This window comes from Mesocricetus auratus, unplaced genomic scaffold (genome assembly GCF_017639785.1).
Source record: "Mesocricetus auratus isolate SY011 unplaced genomic scaffold, BCM_Maur_2.0 Super-Scaffold_100009, whole genome shotgun sequence".
Classification (NCBI taxonomy): domain Eukaryota; kingdom Metazoa; phylum Chordata; class Mammalia; order Rodentia; family Cricetidae; genus Mesocricetus; species Mesocricetus auratus.
This window is the reverse complement of record NW_024429193.1, coordinates 49,515,885-49,534,902: the sequence shown is the minus strand read 5'-3', so window position 1 is coordinate 49,534,902 and position 19,018 is coordinate 49,515,885. Positions and strand designations below refer to the sequence as shown.

Sequence of the window (19,018 nt, the reverse complement as noted above, 5' to 3'; positions counted from 1 at the left end):
AATAAGACCTGACCTTCCAGGTAAAACGTGTTCTGGAATTCACCTCTTGGACGTAAGAGGCTGTACCCCACATGAAGGTCACCTTCTTGTGGGAAGTCTCTGGCTATTGACTGCTGCCACCACACATGGTCCCTTGAACATTCTTGCTGCATCATGAATGCATGAACTCATACTCCTTCACTAGGATGCAACCTTTTGTAGTCACATCTCCTGGCTCTGACTTCCTGCCTTTGTAAACAAGCACCATTGTGATTGCATGGAAGCTGCTGAGATACTCCAGGGTGGCCTCCCCATCTCCAGATCTGCAGTTTAGTCACATCTGCAATGTGCCCTTTGCTGTGTAAGAGCACACATGTAGTGGTTTGAAGGATTGGGATACGGGCCTCTTTGGGGATCTTGCTCAGTCTTGAAGTCCTCTCTAATGTCTAGGGTCCCTTTTTGAGATCCAAATGGTTCTAGGGGGAGGTTCAAGTGAAGACAGAGACTCCCCATCCACATGCCTGTGTCCTCCTTGGGTGGGATGACAGAGATGAAGAACCTCCTTCTTTCCAGAGTCTTCTCCAGGCATGGCCCTTCTCTGCAGCTGCTGCAGGCCAAATTCAGTAGAATTCTTTCTACCTCTTGTCTCTAGTATCAATCTGTCCCAAACTATACAGGATGCAGGGCCTGAAACTAAACCAACACCACCCTCTCCTCCCTATAAACCTCATCTCTGCCATCCTGTTTCTCCATTCTCAGGGACAGCCACTACTATGAAGAGAAGGGAAAGGAAGACTCGGCTTCTAGAGCTAAAGACAGGGACCAGACTCCATCATAAACAGGCAAGGGAAGGAAGGAACTTCTTCAAAGCCCTGGAAACTACAGAGTTCCCCTCATGGCCCAAGACTGTCACCTGAGCCCAGTATGAGACTGGTTTCCATGTGGGGAGGGAACTGGTCACCAAAGTCAGAAATCCCAGATGAGAGTACAGCCCTGAAGCCAGAGCACAGGTCACAGCCTATCATCTGGGGGCCTTCACAGCTGCACAGAGGCTGATGAAGTTCAGGTGTTCCATCTAGAGCAGCAGACAGGGAAGCCAGATGGGCCCTACTCTGACTATGGGGTGAACTGGATTTCTGGAGAGGAGAGCACACATATTTGGAGTTCTCAGGGCCCAGGCCACAGCTGCTCCTCTTCAAACCCTCACTTCACAGCCAAGTTCTGAAGCAGACCCTGGATGGGAACCACAGCATCTGGAGCAACAACTAGGACACAGGACCTGACGAGATTTCTGTGCTGCTTGTTGGAATAAATAACAGTCTGGCAGATGGAATCTGACTTCAGAATTACCAGCTTTTCTAGGACACTGCAACCAACAGAGAGGACAATGGGATGGAATCTTAAAAATGTAAACCCAAAATATGGTTCTCACTACAAACCTCAGCAGGAGACAGCTTTCCGATGGCTCTCACTCCCTGCTATGGTTGAGGTTTGGCGTTTCCCCCCAATGCCTGCGGGGCTAATGGGAGCTGGGGTCCTTTAGGAGGTGCCTAGTGAGAGAGAGCTATGTCGTGGGTGTGTTGTGAAGAGATGTTGGGACCCTAACTCTTTCTTGTCACCCTGTCTTTGTTTCCTGATTTCTATGACACTAACAGAGCCTTGCTCTGCTACAAACTCCCTACCACAAGACGTTGTCTCCCTGCAGAACAACACATTCCCCAACCAGAGACAGAAGCCTGTGACAGCCCAAATAAGCCTTTCCTCCTTGTAAGTCGGTTTTCTAGGGTCGTTTGGCCTGGTGACAGAAAGCTGGCTGGCACGCCCCATAAATCTCTGTGTGGATGAAGGATGATGCTTAATTTGCCATGTGGCTCTAGCACCTGGTGCCGGGCACACCCAGGAAGGATCAGATGAAACGGAAAGAAAGCCCAGGATGCACAACCCCCCGGACTTCAGGCCAAGCCAGCTATGTGAGAAAGATGACAGTCTCTCTAGGCCATGTTTTCACCTTCCTAGTTTAGGGAACTCTGGCTGGCAGATGTCCTACCCAGGCACCTCTGTCCCTGAGCCCAAGCAGGCTAGGATTCCATCCATAGAATGGTGACTGCTGGTTCAGGCTGCCAGATACGATGAGGAGGGAGGACATCTCTTGTAGGATGCCATTCCAGGAAAGCATCTCTTCTAGGATGCAGGAATTGACAGAAAGAGGCCCAGGAGACATATGTGTAGACACCCACTGGACTCTGCAGGGATTGCCTTGCAGGCTGCCAAAGCTCTTGTCCATCTTGGATCCAAATAAACCCTCAACAGCTGGTCTAGATCTACAGCCAGGCTAGTCCAGTGATGGACATGCCCGTGTGGAGTCTTATGTCCAGTTCCTCTGATTCTTCATCTAAAGACCATTCCTGGATGGTCCAATTCCTAATCTGTCCCCTCTCTGTGCTATGCCTGGGACTTCCCAGGAGTCCCGGGGACTCAGCAAGGCACTTGGGGATTCTCTATTCCTTGCTTATTGTCCTCGTGCATAGGGAACAGGCACCCAGACTTGTGCCCCAGGGAGCTGACATGGAGGCTATGGCTGGGGTGGGGGCCCCAGAGAAGACTTTACTTTCAGATCTTCCCACGCACCCGTTCAAAGCTGCAGGAGGTATGGCTGAGTCCGGGCATTGCCAGACACATGCAGGCTTCTCTGCAGAGACTCCTTGTACCCTCTCGTGGGCCTGAAGAACAAAGTTCAAAGAGCACAGTTATTCTAGTCTCAGTGCTAAACAGAGGCCTGGGAAAGAAGTTTCTCATGGCCTGAACTTGGAAACCGTCGATGAAACGTCAGCCTTGGCAATGAGAGACTACCACAGTCAGAGGAGGCATGGCAGACTACCACACAGAGGAGACAGCCGTGGTCGCCATAGCCCTCAAACAGCAAAGGCAAGTGCACTGAAAAGAGGAGAGAAACGCCTCTGCTCAGCTCACTCAGGCCCAGCCCAGCCCTAGCACCAGCCCCAAATCCCCATAGGGTCCCTCGGGTGAGATGCTATCCCTGTAACTGCTGTGGAGGAACAGGGCAGGCTCCCCTGCTGACCTGGAAGACCAGTGTTGTCCCTGAATCCCTTAAGACACACACAATAGACACATTCTCACCTGGATAGCTCAGATCAGCACAAACCCCAGTATTATAGCAATTCAGAAAGATAGGAGAGGGAGGACAGAAAGAAAGGCTACCCACAGATACACAGTTAGGGATAGAGGGCAGGAACCTCCTTTCTTATATATCTCCTGAAGAAACTGCCACTATGCTCTGCATGAGGTAAACAGTCAAGTCTATTGTCTGGTTGACCACTGCTCCCAAAGTCATCTGAGGTGGGCAAGAATGTCCGAGTTATAAACACGATTCTCTAGGCTGGCATTTGAGGTCTGGTCACTAGAGGGCGCTCCAGGACTAGTGCTGATTACTGGGCTGGAAAGCTGAGGACCAGGCTTATGCACACAACATTCATCTATATAACCTCTATGCCAACACTAAGTGCTATAAGAAGTTAGAAATGACTCATCTTTTATTAGAAAGCCAAATAATATGAGCAAAAACTAGGGTATGCGTGTTTACCCAGTGGTGACTTCTCTCTCCTGTTAGTGCCTTGCTAACCTTTCATATCTGTGTTCTCATTGAACCCACCCTTCCGGCCTCACCTTAAGGCCCAATGTTCTTAGACTTGTTCAGAGTCTCCACCCAGCCCCACGGCACTGATACCCACATGCACTTTCTGTTTGTTTTAGGGGGTTTGTTTTGTCTGGTTTGCAGTGCTAGGAATTGAACCCTTGTGCATTCTGGGCAAGTGCTAGACAGGGCAGCTTTGCTCCTATGCCCTCATGGATTCATCTTTTATCTCCATGGTCTACACTTCTGCAAAACACACACTTCACAACACAACACGGGAGAGTCTTTCTGTGTGCTCACCAATGGACACGGTGCCTAGAGCAGCGTGTCACATTCTAAAATGAGTAAAACAAGTGACAGTTTGGGGTTAGGACTCAGCCGTCAATCATTCCTGAGCTTCGAGGAAAGAGGGTGTAGGTATAATAGGCACCTTCTCAGAGGAGGTGACCCCAAAGCTGGCATGAGGGATGAGAGCACCCTGAGACAGAGAAGACAAGGAACACAGAAGGCCTGGGGGACGGCAGAGGAGAGGCAAGCTGTGTATGCTGGGTATGGCCCAGGCAGATGGACTGCCCAGATGTCCCTCTTGGCATCAGTACTGGCCCCTCCCTGCAATGGCTGCAAGCTGTGACCCCCAGGAATGACAGGAGCCAGGCTCTGTCTCAGCTGCCCTCCCCTTTCCCAAGACCCTGTTCTCTGCTCTGGGTGTGAACTGTCACTGTATTACACCATTCTGGACTCTGCCATGGGGCAGCCTCTGCCTTTCCTGTCTGTTCTATTCCCCCTTCTGCCACTAGGAAGAAACAAACTACACAGCTCCAGGAAAACAATCCATCATTTTGTCATAACATTTCCATTTCAAAGACTTCCTTTCCAAGCAGCTCCCAGGCTAATGCTTCCTCTTATTAGCATGAGAACTGGCAAGGAGGTGAGCTGGGGAGGCAGGAGGGCTAGAAATGGGCAGGAGGCAGGAGGTCTCTGCCGTCAACTCAGGGCAGGGCATTGTGTGCATGTGTGTGTGTGTGTGTGTGTGTCCATCTGTGTGTGTGTGTGCATCTGTGTGTGTGTGTGCATCTGTGTGTGTCCATCTGTGTATGTGTCTGTGTGTGTGTGTGTATGTCTCTGTCTGTGTGTGTGTGTCTGTCTCTGTGTGTTGGTCTGTGTGTTGGTCTCTGTGTGTGTCTGTGTGTGTGGGTCTGTGTGTGTGTCTGTGTGTGTGTCTGTGTGTGTGTCTGTGTGTGTGTCTGTGTGTGTGTGTCTGTGTGTGTGGGTCTGTGTGTGTGTGTGTGTGTGTGTCTGTGTGTTGGTCTGTGTGTTGGTCTCTGTGTGTGTCTGTGTGTGTGGGTCTGTGTGTGTGTGTGTGTGTCTGTGTGTTGGTCTGTGTGTGTGTGTGTGTGTGTCTGTGTGTGGGGGTCTGTGTGTGTTGGTCTGTGTGTGTTGGTCTGTGTGTGGGTCTGTGTGTGTGGGGGTCTGTGTGTGTGTGGTCTGTGGGGGGGTCTGTGTGTGTGTGGGTCTGTGTCTGTGTGTGTGGGTCTGTGTTTGCATTCTTGCACTCACTTTTCTCACACTCACTATTCATGCCGTTCTGTTAAAGGCATACACATCACAAAGGCACAGATGCTCACAGGCATGGGCTGAGCCTCTGTGTTGTGCTAGGAACTCAGCCCCACCACACAGCTAAGGATTCAGAGGACAGGCAGACGCCCCACTGTCCTGAATCATCTCAGTCAGAGACAGATGTATAACTATGACTCAGAAATGCCGCTTTAAATGGCACTGCTGAGTGACGGCCCAGGAAGCAAAGGAGGGGGCATCATCCTAGAGCTGATGATATTTAAGTTGGTCTGAAGCGTGAGGAGAGCTGAAGGTGAGAGAAGAGGAGATGGGCAGAGCAGACAAAGGGGACGGAAGGGAACCCAAGCCCCGCTGCTGGGTGCTGGGTGAGGCTGTACACAACAGCCACCCGGCCCCTGCTGGTCCCCCTGCAAACTGCTCTACCACCAGACACAGGTAGTGCGAAGTGTTTGTGTGCCAGCCCAGCCCTGAAGAGCACCTCCCCATGCCCTGGAACACCACAGACAGATGTTCTTGTGCCCTTCATTCATTCCTGGCAGAGCCCCACAGAGGTGGCCCAGGCCCAGCACTCAGGGGACCCCTCTGTAAATAGTAATTTTCTAAAGGCAACTAGCCCGCCCTCACCCGCTGTCCTCACAACACCGTCAAGACTAAACAGCAGCCTGGTCTGGAACATCCTGAAGCCAGGCAGTTTGATGTCGGAAGATACAAAAACGCACCCCGAAGACTGCTAGTGTAGAGAGCATTACAGGTACAGCGTCGCCGGAGTTAGCAGCACAAGCAAGGCCACAGCCTGCCAGGCAAGCCATACACCAAGAACCCCAAGATGGGGATACTAAGCTAAGCTTACCGTGTCCCCACCATCAGCTCGTGGCAGGGAGCACCACCAGGGCCAGCTGAGCACTATGGGGTGAGACTGTTGGATCCAAGCCTTGTGTATATGACAGCCACCACATTCAGACTTTCTCTATGGTCTCCAAATGAGATTTGAGTATTCAAAATACAATTGTTAAATGTAAACCTCTGAAACACATAACAGGATTTTTGTAAGCTTATCCAATTACTCTTTTACTTCTTTTTTTTAAATCTATACAAAGACTGAAAATCATGAACATGACCCAATTCTGTCTCGCTCTTCACAAGTAGACGGTATTGGTCCTGTGGATGAAAAGTGAGGTGTCGAGAAGCCAGGGCTTACTGGTTCCCAGCAATAACCTTCCTGTCCAGCCTCCTGAGGCTCGGGGGCCAGGGCCTAGCCACTGCAATCCTTTATAGCCTTTTATGGCCTCTGCCCCGAGTCACGCCAGGGATGTAGCTGGAGCTGTTTCTCCAACACCTCATCCCCACAGCCTCGTTCCTCACCTTCCCTGTTAGAGGCCAGACGTGTCCCTCTGCAGACTCCCAGGTACCATGGAGGGTGGGTGGTATCTCCACTGCCCCGTGCCTCATCTTTTCATGTTTGGCCACTTCTGAGAAAGACCCCAAGAGATGCCTCCAGATGGCAGGACAGAAATAAAATCCTACCGCCACCCCCACTAGAACAATCAAGAAGAGCCACACTCCCCTCTTTAGTCTCCTCTGAGGAATCACTACCAAGGCCTTCCAGCCCCTGACTGTCTGCCTATCTTCCAGATCCTCCTCCATTTGCCAGGTGTCAAGACAAAGTGGGAGGGGTCTAGGTAGCCAGGGGCCTCCCCTGAGTCAAGGTCTTCCAAGAGGGAAGGAGTTGACCCCACAAGTGAAAACAAGTCTAGTCCTTCACTGTCACTATGTGATATCACATGACTATAAAAGGCTGGCTCTAGGGGAGATAACAGAAGTCTGAATTCTTATATTGTCCCATGGAAACGCCAGTCAAAAGAAGGCAGTACCAGCGCTGAGGAGACGCCCAGTCAATAAAGCACTTGCTTCACGAGCGTGAACACCTGAGCTTGGGTCCCAGGACCCTTGTAAAGATGGCGGGGATAATGGAACACACTTGTACCCCAGCACTGGAGGCAAAGGTGGGAGAATCCCTGGGGATCTTTGGTCAACCAGTCTAGACTAGTTGGTGATTTGAGCTCCAGGCCAATGAGAAATCCTGTCTCAGAAGTGGACAGTGTTCCTGAGGGAGGATAATGCTCAAGGTTGTCCTCTGAATTCCACATGCGCTCCTGCACAGAGAGAGAGAGAGAGAGAGAGAGAGAGAGAGAGAGAGAGAGAGAGAGAGAGAGAGAGAGAGAGAGAGAAAGAGAAAGAGAGAGAGAAGGGAGTAGAAGCATATGTGTGAAGAGTACATTCTAGAGATTCACAGACTCCAAGCTCCGAGGCTCTCCCCTGGAAGCATGTCTGCTGTTCCCCAAGGTGACTGAGGGTCCATTAAAGCACAACAGGAAAAAACCAGCAAATCTCTCCCTGTTCTCACTCTGTGATGGCCCTCTCAGGAAGAACGTGCGAGGCTGAGGGTGAGTGCATTCTGTTTACCTGACACCACAGTCCTCCCTGGGAACTTGACTGCGGGCTCCTGGCCTCAAATGCCAGCCTCAGAGTACACAAGGATCTCAGAAAAAGAGGGGAGGGGCTGACTGCTGGCTGGGGTGGACAGAGTGGAATAAGAGGGTACAACAAAGGTCACAAAAGGCATAGCCTCTGCAAGGACCAGGAACTGTGAAAGTATGGTGCTCCCACAGAAAGCACAGGCCAAAGCAGGAAGGAGCGCATTGCCCACCTCTGAAAAATGGGCTAGCCCAGCATCTCTGTAGAAAGGAGCTGCTGTAGAAAGGGGCTCTAGATTCAGGCAGAGGGTCTCTGGAGCTAAGGAGAGGGCCTGACCTTACCTGGCCGTTCTGGCCCTGCACAGCACCAATGGCCTGCTGGATACTGAGGACGCCTCTACCAGGCCCCCACAGCAGGGCAGTGCCTGTGTCCAGAAGAGCAGTGCAGCCACCTTTACAAGCCACCACCTCGTCATTGACCTCGATCCTGGAAGATTAAGCAGAGGATGTCACAGTACCAACCTTTACCAGCCCTCTCTCCCGGGTCCTTCCCACCCCTGCCAGGACCCTCAGGGAAGGAAGGAGGTCCAGACCCTTTTTTTGTCTTTTGAGCCTCTTCTTGGCACCCCCAAAACTTTCCAAATTCAGAGAAAAGACTGAACTATTTTCCCTCAGCGGCTAAATTGAGAACAGTTTAAATTGCAAGGGTCCAAATAACAGCAAAACAATCCTTTTGCATGCCCTTCCCTGAGCAGACTGAGGATTAACCAGTTGCGTGAGGATTCAGTTTCAAGTTTTCTCTGCCATTTACTTGAAATATGTCTCAGGTGAATCTCCCAACATTTGTATACTTGGGCTTCTCAGGAACAAAATTGGTACATGAGCAATCCCTCAAGCAAGAGGATGCTTGTAAGGCTTAGACCAAAAGTCCATAACCTGCACACTAATGACAATACCAGCACCCACCTCCTCCAGGCTCTGTGGGAACCACAACCACACAGCACAGTCCCTCCCAGGTAAGAGGCAGTCAGTGTGGCCAGTTCAGGGTGGGTGTGCAACATAATCTTGCAAGGGATGCTGGCCTCACAGCTGGATGACACAATCAATCAATAGTCTCAGAGCTACAGGATGCAGTTCTTCTCGGCCCCATGGTCTGATGCCTGGACCCCCATATCCACACATCAAGGGTCAGCCTCCCACAGGGGCCCATGTAAGGTTCTGCTCACCTGCCTGTCCACTATGAACTGCCAATATCCCTGCACAGTCACAGGTACCCAGTGCACCGAGCCTATGAAGTAGGACTGATTGACGGCCCCCAACGTGAGCACACTACCCTGGTCATTCCTGGAACCAAGAAAGGCCTCTCTGTGGCAGCAGACACTCTACTGATGAGGAGTGCCCAGCCCCATCCCGAGGCAGATGGATGGAGACCCAAAGGCCTTCCACTGCCTTCCACCCCTGCCCCAACAGCTACAGTTCCCTGCTCCTCTGATCCACACCCTTGACTCAGTACTGAAGACATAGCGACTCGCAGCACAGGTCAGGAGGCCACCAGGCTCTGACCTGCTGCCCTAGGTCTCCCCAGCACCCCCATGAGCCTCCACATAAAGGCACATAAAAAAGGGATCTTCAACAAGACCCTACAGTTAGGATTAAAACCGCCTCCCAGAGCCAGATGCCATCTGCTCCCTCTGGGATACCGTTGCATGCTCAATGGGGCACACTCACACACTCATCTACTCTTCCACACTCTTCCATCTCCTAGGACTCGAACCCTTCCTACCTCCAGGGAACATAGTACTTGCTGCCTAAAACGTGCTGCCTCTCTGGCCCTCGCCTGGGTAGCTCCCACTCTTGTTTGGTGAAGCCTTCCCTGCCTTGTCCTATGTGCACATATGTCCACACAGACATACAGACCCATGTCAGAGTAAACATCCATATCTTAAGGTGCCTATATGCCCCATTTTTTTGCTGGCGTACCCTTCTCACAATTACCTGATTACAGTGTGAATTACTGGGTACTGACTATTCCCTTTGCTAAAATCTATCTTCTCACTTGTCTTGATTGCAGATGTATTTGCATGTGTCCTGACCTAATCTCTGCATATAAAGGCCCAGTAAAGCTGGTCGTTGGTGGCACATGTCTAATCCCAGCACTCAAGGGACAGAGGCAAGCAGATCTCTGTGAGGTCAGGCTGGTCTACAGACTGAGTTCCAGGACAGGATCCAAAGCCACAGAGAAACCCTATCTTGAAAAACAAAAACAAACAAACAAAAAAGAAGGCCAAGGTAATATGCATGGAGTAAATGACTGAATGTCTAAATGCGTGTGTGAATGAAAGGAACCTCCTTACTTTTGCCTTGTGTCCCCTCTCCTCAGCTTCCAGCCTCTTCTCCTGGGGGTGGCCTCCTTCTGCTTGTGCAGCCACCTAACCCAGTTACCATAAGAGCAGGAAGGTAAAACAGGAAGCACTGTAGCAGGCTCCTCTGGATCCAGGTCTGCATCCCTCCTTTCCTCCCCCTGGTGGAAGGAGATGCCTGGACCCTACAGGACAAATGATGCCTGAGATCCTGTATCTTTGGAAGAACATGCAAAACGCCCTCATCTAGAGATGGGAATAGGCTTTGCTATTGTTGTTGTTTGTAGTGCCAAATATTGAACCTGAGGTTCAGCACATGCTAAGCAAATCCTCTAAAACATCCCCAGCAAGGCTTTGCTTTTTTTAAAGGTATAATGAAAATCATCTTTGTCTTAGTACACTCTAAGTTCACTCTAACTTAGTACACTAGTTGCATACATGGCTCCAGTAGGATCTTTGGACAAAAGGTAGATGTGCCTGGAAACCAGGATAGAGATGGTTTAGATGCTAGTGGCTACCTTGACAGGTAGTTATCTCCAAGCGGCAAACATTCACCTCAGCAGTCCTTACCATGTATAAAGTCACACCCTTGGTGGGTGCAGCTCCTGCCTGCTCATGTAAATGGAGAACAGGTCTTGGGCAACCAGGTGCCTATTCATCATGTTGTCAAATATGGGTACTGAACACTTGGAAGCAAGAGAAGTGTAGGACAGCCCCAGGATGCTATCGAATGAAGAGTAGATGAAGATTTCACCTGGCTCCTGAGTACTCAGGCCCACAGTCTGGTAGGGAACTACAGTATCGGAGATCTGCAAAGAAGAAAAAATTGTCATGATGACATCCACCAGGGAGCTTCTGCAGCCAGAGACAGAGAAGTTCAGGGATGGAGCAGGCAGCCTGGGATCACAGATCAGTGTTGGCATCCAGCCTTCACTGGCCTTTCTTCCTTTTTATAGGGTTATTTTCAGCTTAAGAAATTGGAGCGAGCTGGGTCCTCCACATTTTCTGCTTGTCTGTGAAGGATTGGTCTGAGGAGAAGAGAATGGGATATAGGAGACAGTGTTTGGTGCAGACACAGGTTTCATGCTGGGGACAGTACCAAAGGAAGTGGGATGGTGATTGTCCCAGTGCTGCCTGCAGAAACAGCTGCACCTTCCCCTTTATGGTCCTCTCTCAGAGGCGTCGAGGAAGCATCGCCAGTCATAAAGCAGGTGCTGTGTGGGTCCCTATGCTGTCGCCTGCTGACTGAGCTTGAACAAGTTCTTCCCAGGCGCTCAGTCCCTTATCTAATAAATGGAATTATAACGCCTGAATCTCAAGTCAGTGCCAAAGCTAAATAACCGAACACCTGTTGGGCATTCACTGTTTATTCAACAGTTATTGGCACCACGCTAAAGAAGGCTGTTCGTGATTCGCCCACCTTCCCAGAGGGTAGACGTGTCCACCAGCCTGCTCTGAGCCACTCAAAGGGCCGAAGCAGGTCTCCTGCCTCTGCTCTGTCCCATAAAGTTAATCAACCTCCACCCAGGGCAGCCAATGTGAGCTTTACAATCTGAAATCAAGCCTGCCACACAGACTACTACTGCCCCGTACATCTCAGTAGAGAAGGGAATCATCCCTTCTGGCCTCAGCTCCCACAACTTACGTTCCCCTTAGCTCACTTGCCCCACGTGCTGGTCTCTGCCCCCTTCCTCAACTGCTCCAGCTCCTACCCATCCCAGGACTCTTGCATTTGCTCCTCTGCAGTGCTGACCCCAGATCACCTCAGACCTGGCTTCCAGAAGTAGATCACTTGGGTTCCAGGTAGCAGCAGGTCACCATGTCCACCAAATCTCCATCTTCTGACTCAGAAACACTCTCTGACACATGGTCCAATTTTGTTTTCTTCTTACCCCTACTCAACAGTGTTCAAAGCCATGTGACTAGTCTTTTGTGCATAGGCCATACTCTCACAAGGCCACCTGAGTGTCTTTCTCTAGAAATCATAAGGTGAGCAGGTCCGCTGTCCTCTTGTCCACCATTATATCTTCCTTGGAGCAAGCATTCATGGTGTGAATAAATGAACAATGGCTAAGTGCTAAGGAATAACTCAGTTCTCCTTTTTTTTCAGTCAACAAACCATTACTGAGGGTCTCTGATGTGCCAGATGGAAGGCTTTGAGGATGCAGCAATGGACAAAAAAATGTTCCTACCCTGGGGAACATCTTATCCAACAGGAGAGACCAACAATGAATTTTTAAAAGCAGCCATATAGAACAAGTGACAATAAGCCCTCAGAAGGAAATTAATCATGGTGAGGCCATAGGCGGTGTGTGATGTTATAGGATGGTGAGAGACCTCACTGAGAGAGTGACATTCTTCTGAGAAGCAAAGGCTGAGGATAGAACAGGCCAGGGGGAAGGGAGCGAGAGGGACAAGGCCAGAGACAGACTGTGTGTGGAGTAAACTCAGTGACACAGGCCAAGTCTGGCCGAGACACGGAAGTGAGCACCGGGAACTGGGGGAAGCACTCAGTGGAGCTCTGGGAACAGAAACAATCAACAATGGCAGAAGGGGACGTCACACAAATGGCTGTCAAAGGGAGTACCCTCTCAGAACTCTCACCGACTGAGCCATCCAGTGGACAGGATCCAAGGGATCCTCATTCCCACAGATGCACGACCCATTGGACCAGGCTATCTTGAGGGAGAGAGAGCTGCAGGGGAAAGCTTGGATGAGTCCAGCCATTGCCTCCTCACTTACTGTGACAGTGTCATAGCCCAGGAAGCCCTGTACTCTGCCAGTGCCATTCTGGACAAACAGGGGCTTGCTCAGGTTCTGGAAGGGAATGACTTAGATGGATCAAAACGGTGATGATTTTCTGCAACAAAGACCCAGATTAGTGGATCCTTGGTGTCCTCTTGTCCTCAACATTCCCAAGCAGAGTGGAAACCCTCACTAGACCTCACAAGAACAGGGCTATGTATCAGCTTTTCTCTCTGTGGAAAGCAAGCAATCTAGTCTCTCTACAGCATGGTCCCATAGTTTAGTCAAGAAAACCCAGCCCACCCACCCCCACTTCCAAGCCTGTACAATTCCAAACACAAAAGAGAAGAAACCCCAGGTGTGTGGTTTCCATGCCCACTTTCTCTGTCATCTGAGTAACTTTAGCCAAGATCCTTCTCTTCTCTAGACCTCCATTTCCTCATGTAGGTGACTGGAAAGGAAGGGGCAAGAGGAGTAGGCAGGGTGGGAAGCCACTCATGGTAGGCTCTGCTGCTACTGTAGACAGAGGGCACTCAGAGTTCCGAGGAGCCTGTGCCAAACACCACCGTGAACTCCTGGGGTGGTGTCCTGACGTAGATCGGTCCGAAGTACTCACTCTAAGGACAGACAGTTCTGGGTCAGAGGTGTAGCCAGGAATTGGGGGACACTGGGGAGGGGTTGATGATAGGCACAGGATTCCTGTGAGTCCTGTGTTTTCTACTCGGAGACATGAAACAGATCTGAAGGAGTCTCCTTATGAAATTTCACACATTTGGCTTGTGGAGGCTGTAGGAAGAACCCAAGAAGCCAGGCAAAGGAGACCTGCATATTTGAACAGAAGTAAGGACAGAAGTCAGGCCTGACCCCTACTGTGGCAATGCCCTCCTCCATGTACATCTTCACAAAGCCACCAGATGTGAATCCTGAAGGCTAGGACACTGCTGCTTCTCATGTTCCTGGGAGATGGCCACAAGTACATGCAGCTACCATTCAGCACCTTGTACCTTCAGAGAGGTAAGGGGGAGATTAGTGCTAAATGGTGAAGCTTGTTTCTTGTTCTCTTCTCCTGGGGCGCTGCTCTGATGGGCCAGGCCCTGCACCTGGGCTGTGTCTCCTCTATCCTCCATCACTGAGCATAATGCACAAGAGGAGCTCAGGGAATGTTTGAGTGCACACGTGAGTGAGTGAGTGACATTGCCACTGTCCCGATAAGCAGCAGTATCTAGTGATGTCTGTGTGACACGCTACAGATGAGGAGACAGAAGTTCAGAGAGGCCTATAGTAAGAGCTTGGCCTCGTCTGAAAGGTCCTGAATTAATGTCTCCACGTACCACGGCAAGACCAACTCTGCTTCTAGGTCCTTCTTCCCAAACTCCAGCCACCCATTGAGACAGTCACAGTATGTGCAGTAAACCCAACCTGAAATGCTAAGACCCTCTGAGGCTAGGTTAGCACCTTCAAAAACGATGGATGGAGGCAGGACTGACTGTGGCTGCATGTTACCAATGGGCCTAGCCTGACCCAGTGGCAACCTCTCAAGGACAATGACTACTGGTGTTGGGTGCAACCACCTCTCCCAGTGGAAGGTGACCACAAAGCCAGGAATCAAAGATCCCTCAGTGCCATTTGCCTTTTATTTTTTCACACAGTTGGCAACCATCTGAGAGCATCCAAGTGCATGCTGGAACACTGCCCCACAGAACACGATGCTAAGAGAGGTTATCTGCAGGTGCAAGCCTCAATCTAGAAAAAGCTTTTAATAGAGACCATGATAAGAATCGAACATTCTCTAACTGACACTGCACAGACATATCACCTTGGTCTAGACGACTTGTGTCTGGGGACTCACTCACAAAAGTGGCTGAAACAGCTCAGGAGCCAGGGCACCCCTTCATCAGCACTCAGATTCCAGCACTCACAAAGTCAACTGAGTCAGTTTCTTAAACATCTTCTATGCACAGAGCAGCTGTCATCTCAGCCCCTAGGGAGTCCACAGCCAGGTGAGCACAAGTGGGAATAATAGAGAAAGTTCAAAGGAACACACACACACACACACACACACACACACACACAAACTGCAAGGTGGCAGTGAAAGTGTGGCTTCTAGAAAAAGACTGTGGCCATTGTGGCCTTGAATCCAGGGTCAGCTACACAGTGGTATGACTATGGGCAAATTTCCTTACCCTCCCATGACTCAGTTTCTTCTAAAGGTAGAGACAATGATACTGATAGGGTCATGTGGTATCAGGTGCTAACATCCCTTATACCACAGAAACAAAAATTTTCAACAAAACATTTGCAGTCTGAATTAAGAACAACAGAGAAGACCATACACCATGATCAAGTTGGTTTCATTCCAGGGATGCAAGATTGGTTCAGCAAGCATAATGAATGTAGTACAACACATGACTAGGCTTAAGGACAGAAATCACATAATCATCTCAACAGATACAGAAAAGGGCTTGGACAGAGATCAACATCCCTTCAGGATGAAAGTCCTGAAGAAACTCAGAATACTAGGAACACATCTCAGCATAATAAAGGCCACATGTGACAGACCTAGCCAGTGCTCTAAGTGAAGAGGAACTGAAAGCACTTGCTCTATAAACAAGTGTATTGTGGTGTTTTGAATAAGAATGCCCACCATAGGACCAAGTTTGGTTCCCCAAACCAACACCTGTGGCCTCCACAGACACTGGTACTCAGGGTTACACACACACACACACACACACACACACACACACACACACACACACGCACACGCACACGCGCAAATTAAAAATAAAATAATCTTAGGGAAGAAATGGCAAAAAGAAAACAAAGACAGAAAGTGCTGGAAAGGAGGTAGGGAAAGAGGAACTTTATACAGTGCTAGTGGAAATGTAAACTAGTGCCACCATTATGGAACTCAGTAAGGAGGCCCCTCCGAAAACTGCAAATAGAATTACCTGTGATCCGGTTATAGCACTCTATACTCAGAGGACTCCGAGTCAGCGTAGACAGAAACACCGGCTCACCCATCTTTAGGGTTACACTGTTCAAAACAGCCAGCCTATAGGATTAGCCTAGATGTCCACCAGCATAAATGGATAAAGAAAATGCGGAATAAATACAAAGTGGAATTTTATTCAGTTGTACAGAAGAATAAAATTATGAAATTTGTAGGAAAATAGATGATAAATGATATAAGCCAGGCCGAGGGACTGTGAGAGAGAAGTCTAAAGGGACAGGGAGGGAAAGCATGAGAGGGCACAGGAATGTGAGTGTCACGAACACAGGAGGGGCGCTGTTTGGGATGGGATGCAAGAAAGGGATGAACAAGAGAAGGGGGAGGGGAGGGGGCCAGTGGGAAGAGCAAATAAGACAAAGTATAAAGATAAGTATGCATGAAAGTGTCACGATGAATCCCACTTCCTTTCTTAAAGAGTAGAAGATAGAGAGAGAAGGTTGGAGGACCATCCTCCTCCTCCTAGGGTTTTCTTTTTTTATTTTTTATTTATTTATTATGCATACAATCTTCTGCCTGCATGCCAGCAGCAGAGGGCATCAGGGCTTGTTCAAGGTGGTTGTGAGCCACCATGTGGTTGCCGGGAATTGAACTCAGGACCTTTGGAAGAACAGTCAGTGCTCTTAACCGCTGAGCCATCTCTCCAGCCCTAGGGTTTTCTTATAACCAGCCAGGCCCTAGAAGGTCCCCGAAAGTGTCCAGAACGTGCAAGGTCTTATGGTCCTCCTCCTCCTCCTCCTCCTCCTTCTCCTTCTCCTTTTTTTAAACTAGTTTCTTTTGTTGTTGCTCGCTTTTGGTTTTGTGTTTTGCTTCTTAATCCAACCCTCTCAGTCCTCTCTGTCCTCTGTGCAGCAGATGTCTGTGTCCCTGGGGCTGCTGTCTGTCCTCTCTCTCAGTCTTCTCCTTCAGTCCTCTCTCTGTCCTCTGTGCAGCAGATGTCTGTGTCCCAGGGAGCCACTGAGGTCTCTGGGAATGGGTGGGATTGGGGGCCAAGTGGGATTTGTAGACTGCCTGCAGGAGTCTTCCCTGCTGACCTCCCGGTGTGGCTGAGAGGGTGGGGGAAGGACCGAGGGTTTTGCCCTAAGACCAAGGCCTGGTGGATGTGTGTTCCTGGTGGGAAATGATCACTCACCTCTCAGTCCTCTGTGAAGTAGATATCTGTGTCCCAGGAAGTTGCTGAGGTCACTGGGGATCTTGTTTTTTCTGTTTAAGACAGAGTACTGCATATCCCAGGCTGTCCTTGAACTCACTATGTGGCTGATGATGGCCTTGAACTCCTGTTCCTCCTGGGACTGCATTTGTGTGCCGCCATACCTGGCTTTGACCCCTCCTTCCTCGCCTTTGCCAAAAGTGTGGGGCGAGGCTGCTGTTGTGTGCCATCTGCAACTGAGGAAAGAGAAACTCAAGAGTCAAGTTGCTCACCCAGCTCTCAAACCAGAGGCAGTGGCAATAGAGCCCATTAGATTACTGCAGCCTCACTGAGCAGGTGACAATGTGTAGCCCAGTGACACTCGGCATGAGGAGGTAGCTCAGGTGCGCACTGGGGCCATGTGGTGATGTGAAAAAATAGGGTGGCTGGTATGAGGGAAATCTGCCAGAATTCTTCCCTCCATTTTACTACAATAATACTGAGCTTGTATTCCAAGTTTAAAAATAAATACCAAAAAATGTAGTGAATTCAATTCCCTTCTTTTTTGGCCAAATTAATTTTTTAAAGTTCTTCACAAGTAAATATCATGCAGACAAAAGTACCTGCAGGTCAGACTCTAACATCTACACAGCCATCAGATGATACACATCAGATAATGGTCGATTTGGGCACATGGAGACAGAGAGATGGATCACCAGCTAGCTCCATGAAGTCAGCCCAAAACAGGTTTGTTATTATGTATTTGGGGGGCAAACATTTAAAACAGGGGTAAGCATTAACTTTTATATTATACAGACAAAATAAGATAGATTGGGCAAATGCCCACCTCAATAACAACCTGAGAACAGACCCCTTGTTTTAGCAAAAACTAGACTAAAGGAATGCCCCCACACACGCTTGCCCAGTGCATGATGGAATCAACTAGGGGCTCTCCAAAAGAGGAAAGTATGGGGGAGGGGGCTGTGGAGGACAGGCCCAGCATCAAGTGTAGCTCTGCAGATATGTCTGGGCCATGACACACACCAGAGAATCCGACTTTAGACTGTACCTATTGTCTTCTGCATGCCCTTACCTGAAGATGTTCAGGAAGTCCACGCCAGTGAAAACACTGCTCACCACCCAGCTATGCTAATTAAGGAGAGCTTTTTCCTGAGATGAATGTGTGTTAAAAATATCAAATATTAATCATCAGCAACATTAATTTATGATAATGCTTGTTTCCCTCTCAACTTCCTAGCTGACATCCGGCATAAGTGCTTTGAACCTAAGGCTTGATGCACTGTGGGAATTAGAAATAGCCTCTCTTACAGACTTCACCATGAACTGACTGGCTCCATGGGGCAGTTCACAGATTGGTGGGGTCTGCCACAAGTAATAAAATCCTGGATGATTCTATTTGGGGTAAAGTCTAAAACTTTAAAGAGATCCAGGCATGGTATCAAAAGAGGCATCCTGTCTCACACATCAGGGAGGAGGCAGGAGCATGCCCCCTTCCTTCTGCTTCTTTACTGCCGTGGTACCTTTGATGTGTGCATGCATGTGTGTGCTCATACAGGGGTGCACGTGTGCGTGTGTGTGTGTGTGTGTGTGTGTGTGTGTGCTGTGCGCGCGCATGTAGAGACCAGTGTCAAACTTGTGGTGTCTTTCTCAGTTGTTCTCCGCCTTGTTTCTTTTAAAGTGTGTGTGTGTGTATGTGTGTGTGTGTGTGTGTACTATTGTGTTCACGGAAGTCCAAGGGGAACTCTCAGGAGTTGGTTCTCTTCCACAACCTTGTGCTATCCAAGGTGTAAACTCAAGTTTTCAGGCATGCGCACAAACACCTCTACTCACTGACCCTCTGTGCCAGCCTTCCTCTTTGTTTTTGTATCAGGATTTCTCTCTTTTATCTGGAGCTTGCTTATTGATCCAGCTAGGCTGGCTGACTGGCTAGCTAGCCCCAAGGGCCAGCCTGCTTCTGATTTCCCAGCACGGCAACCACGAGCTTTCACCACCGCACCCAGATGTCGTTTTCTAACATGGGAATCAAATCCATGGCCTCCTGCTTGCGCTGCACAGGTCTTACTGACTGAGCTAGCC

At 49.6% G+C, this 19,018-nt stretch overlaps 1 protein-coding gene across 1 annotated transcript; it reads right to left on the bottom strand.

Annotated features, from left to right (window-relative positions):
- Positions 1 to 1,182: 1,182 nt before the first annotated feature.
- On the bottom strand, positions 1,183 to 15,806 carry LOC101823655 (chymosin-like). The gene is given in 10 exon segments (XM_040751710.1): positions 1,183 to 1,345; positions 2,608 to 2,699; positions 8,023 to 8,167; positions 8,911 to 9,024; positions 10,650 to 10,849; positions 12,783 to 12,865; positions 12,868 to 12,939; positions 13,303 to 13,402; positions 13,790 to 13,914; positions 15,734 to 15,806. Coding segments are annotated over 10 exon segments (1,167 nt in total).
- Between the last annotated feature and the right edge of the window lie 3,212 nt (positions 15,807 to 19,018).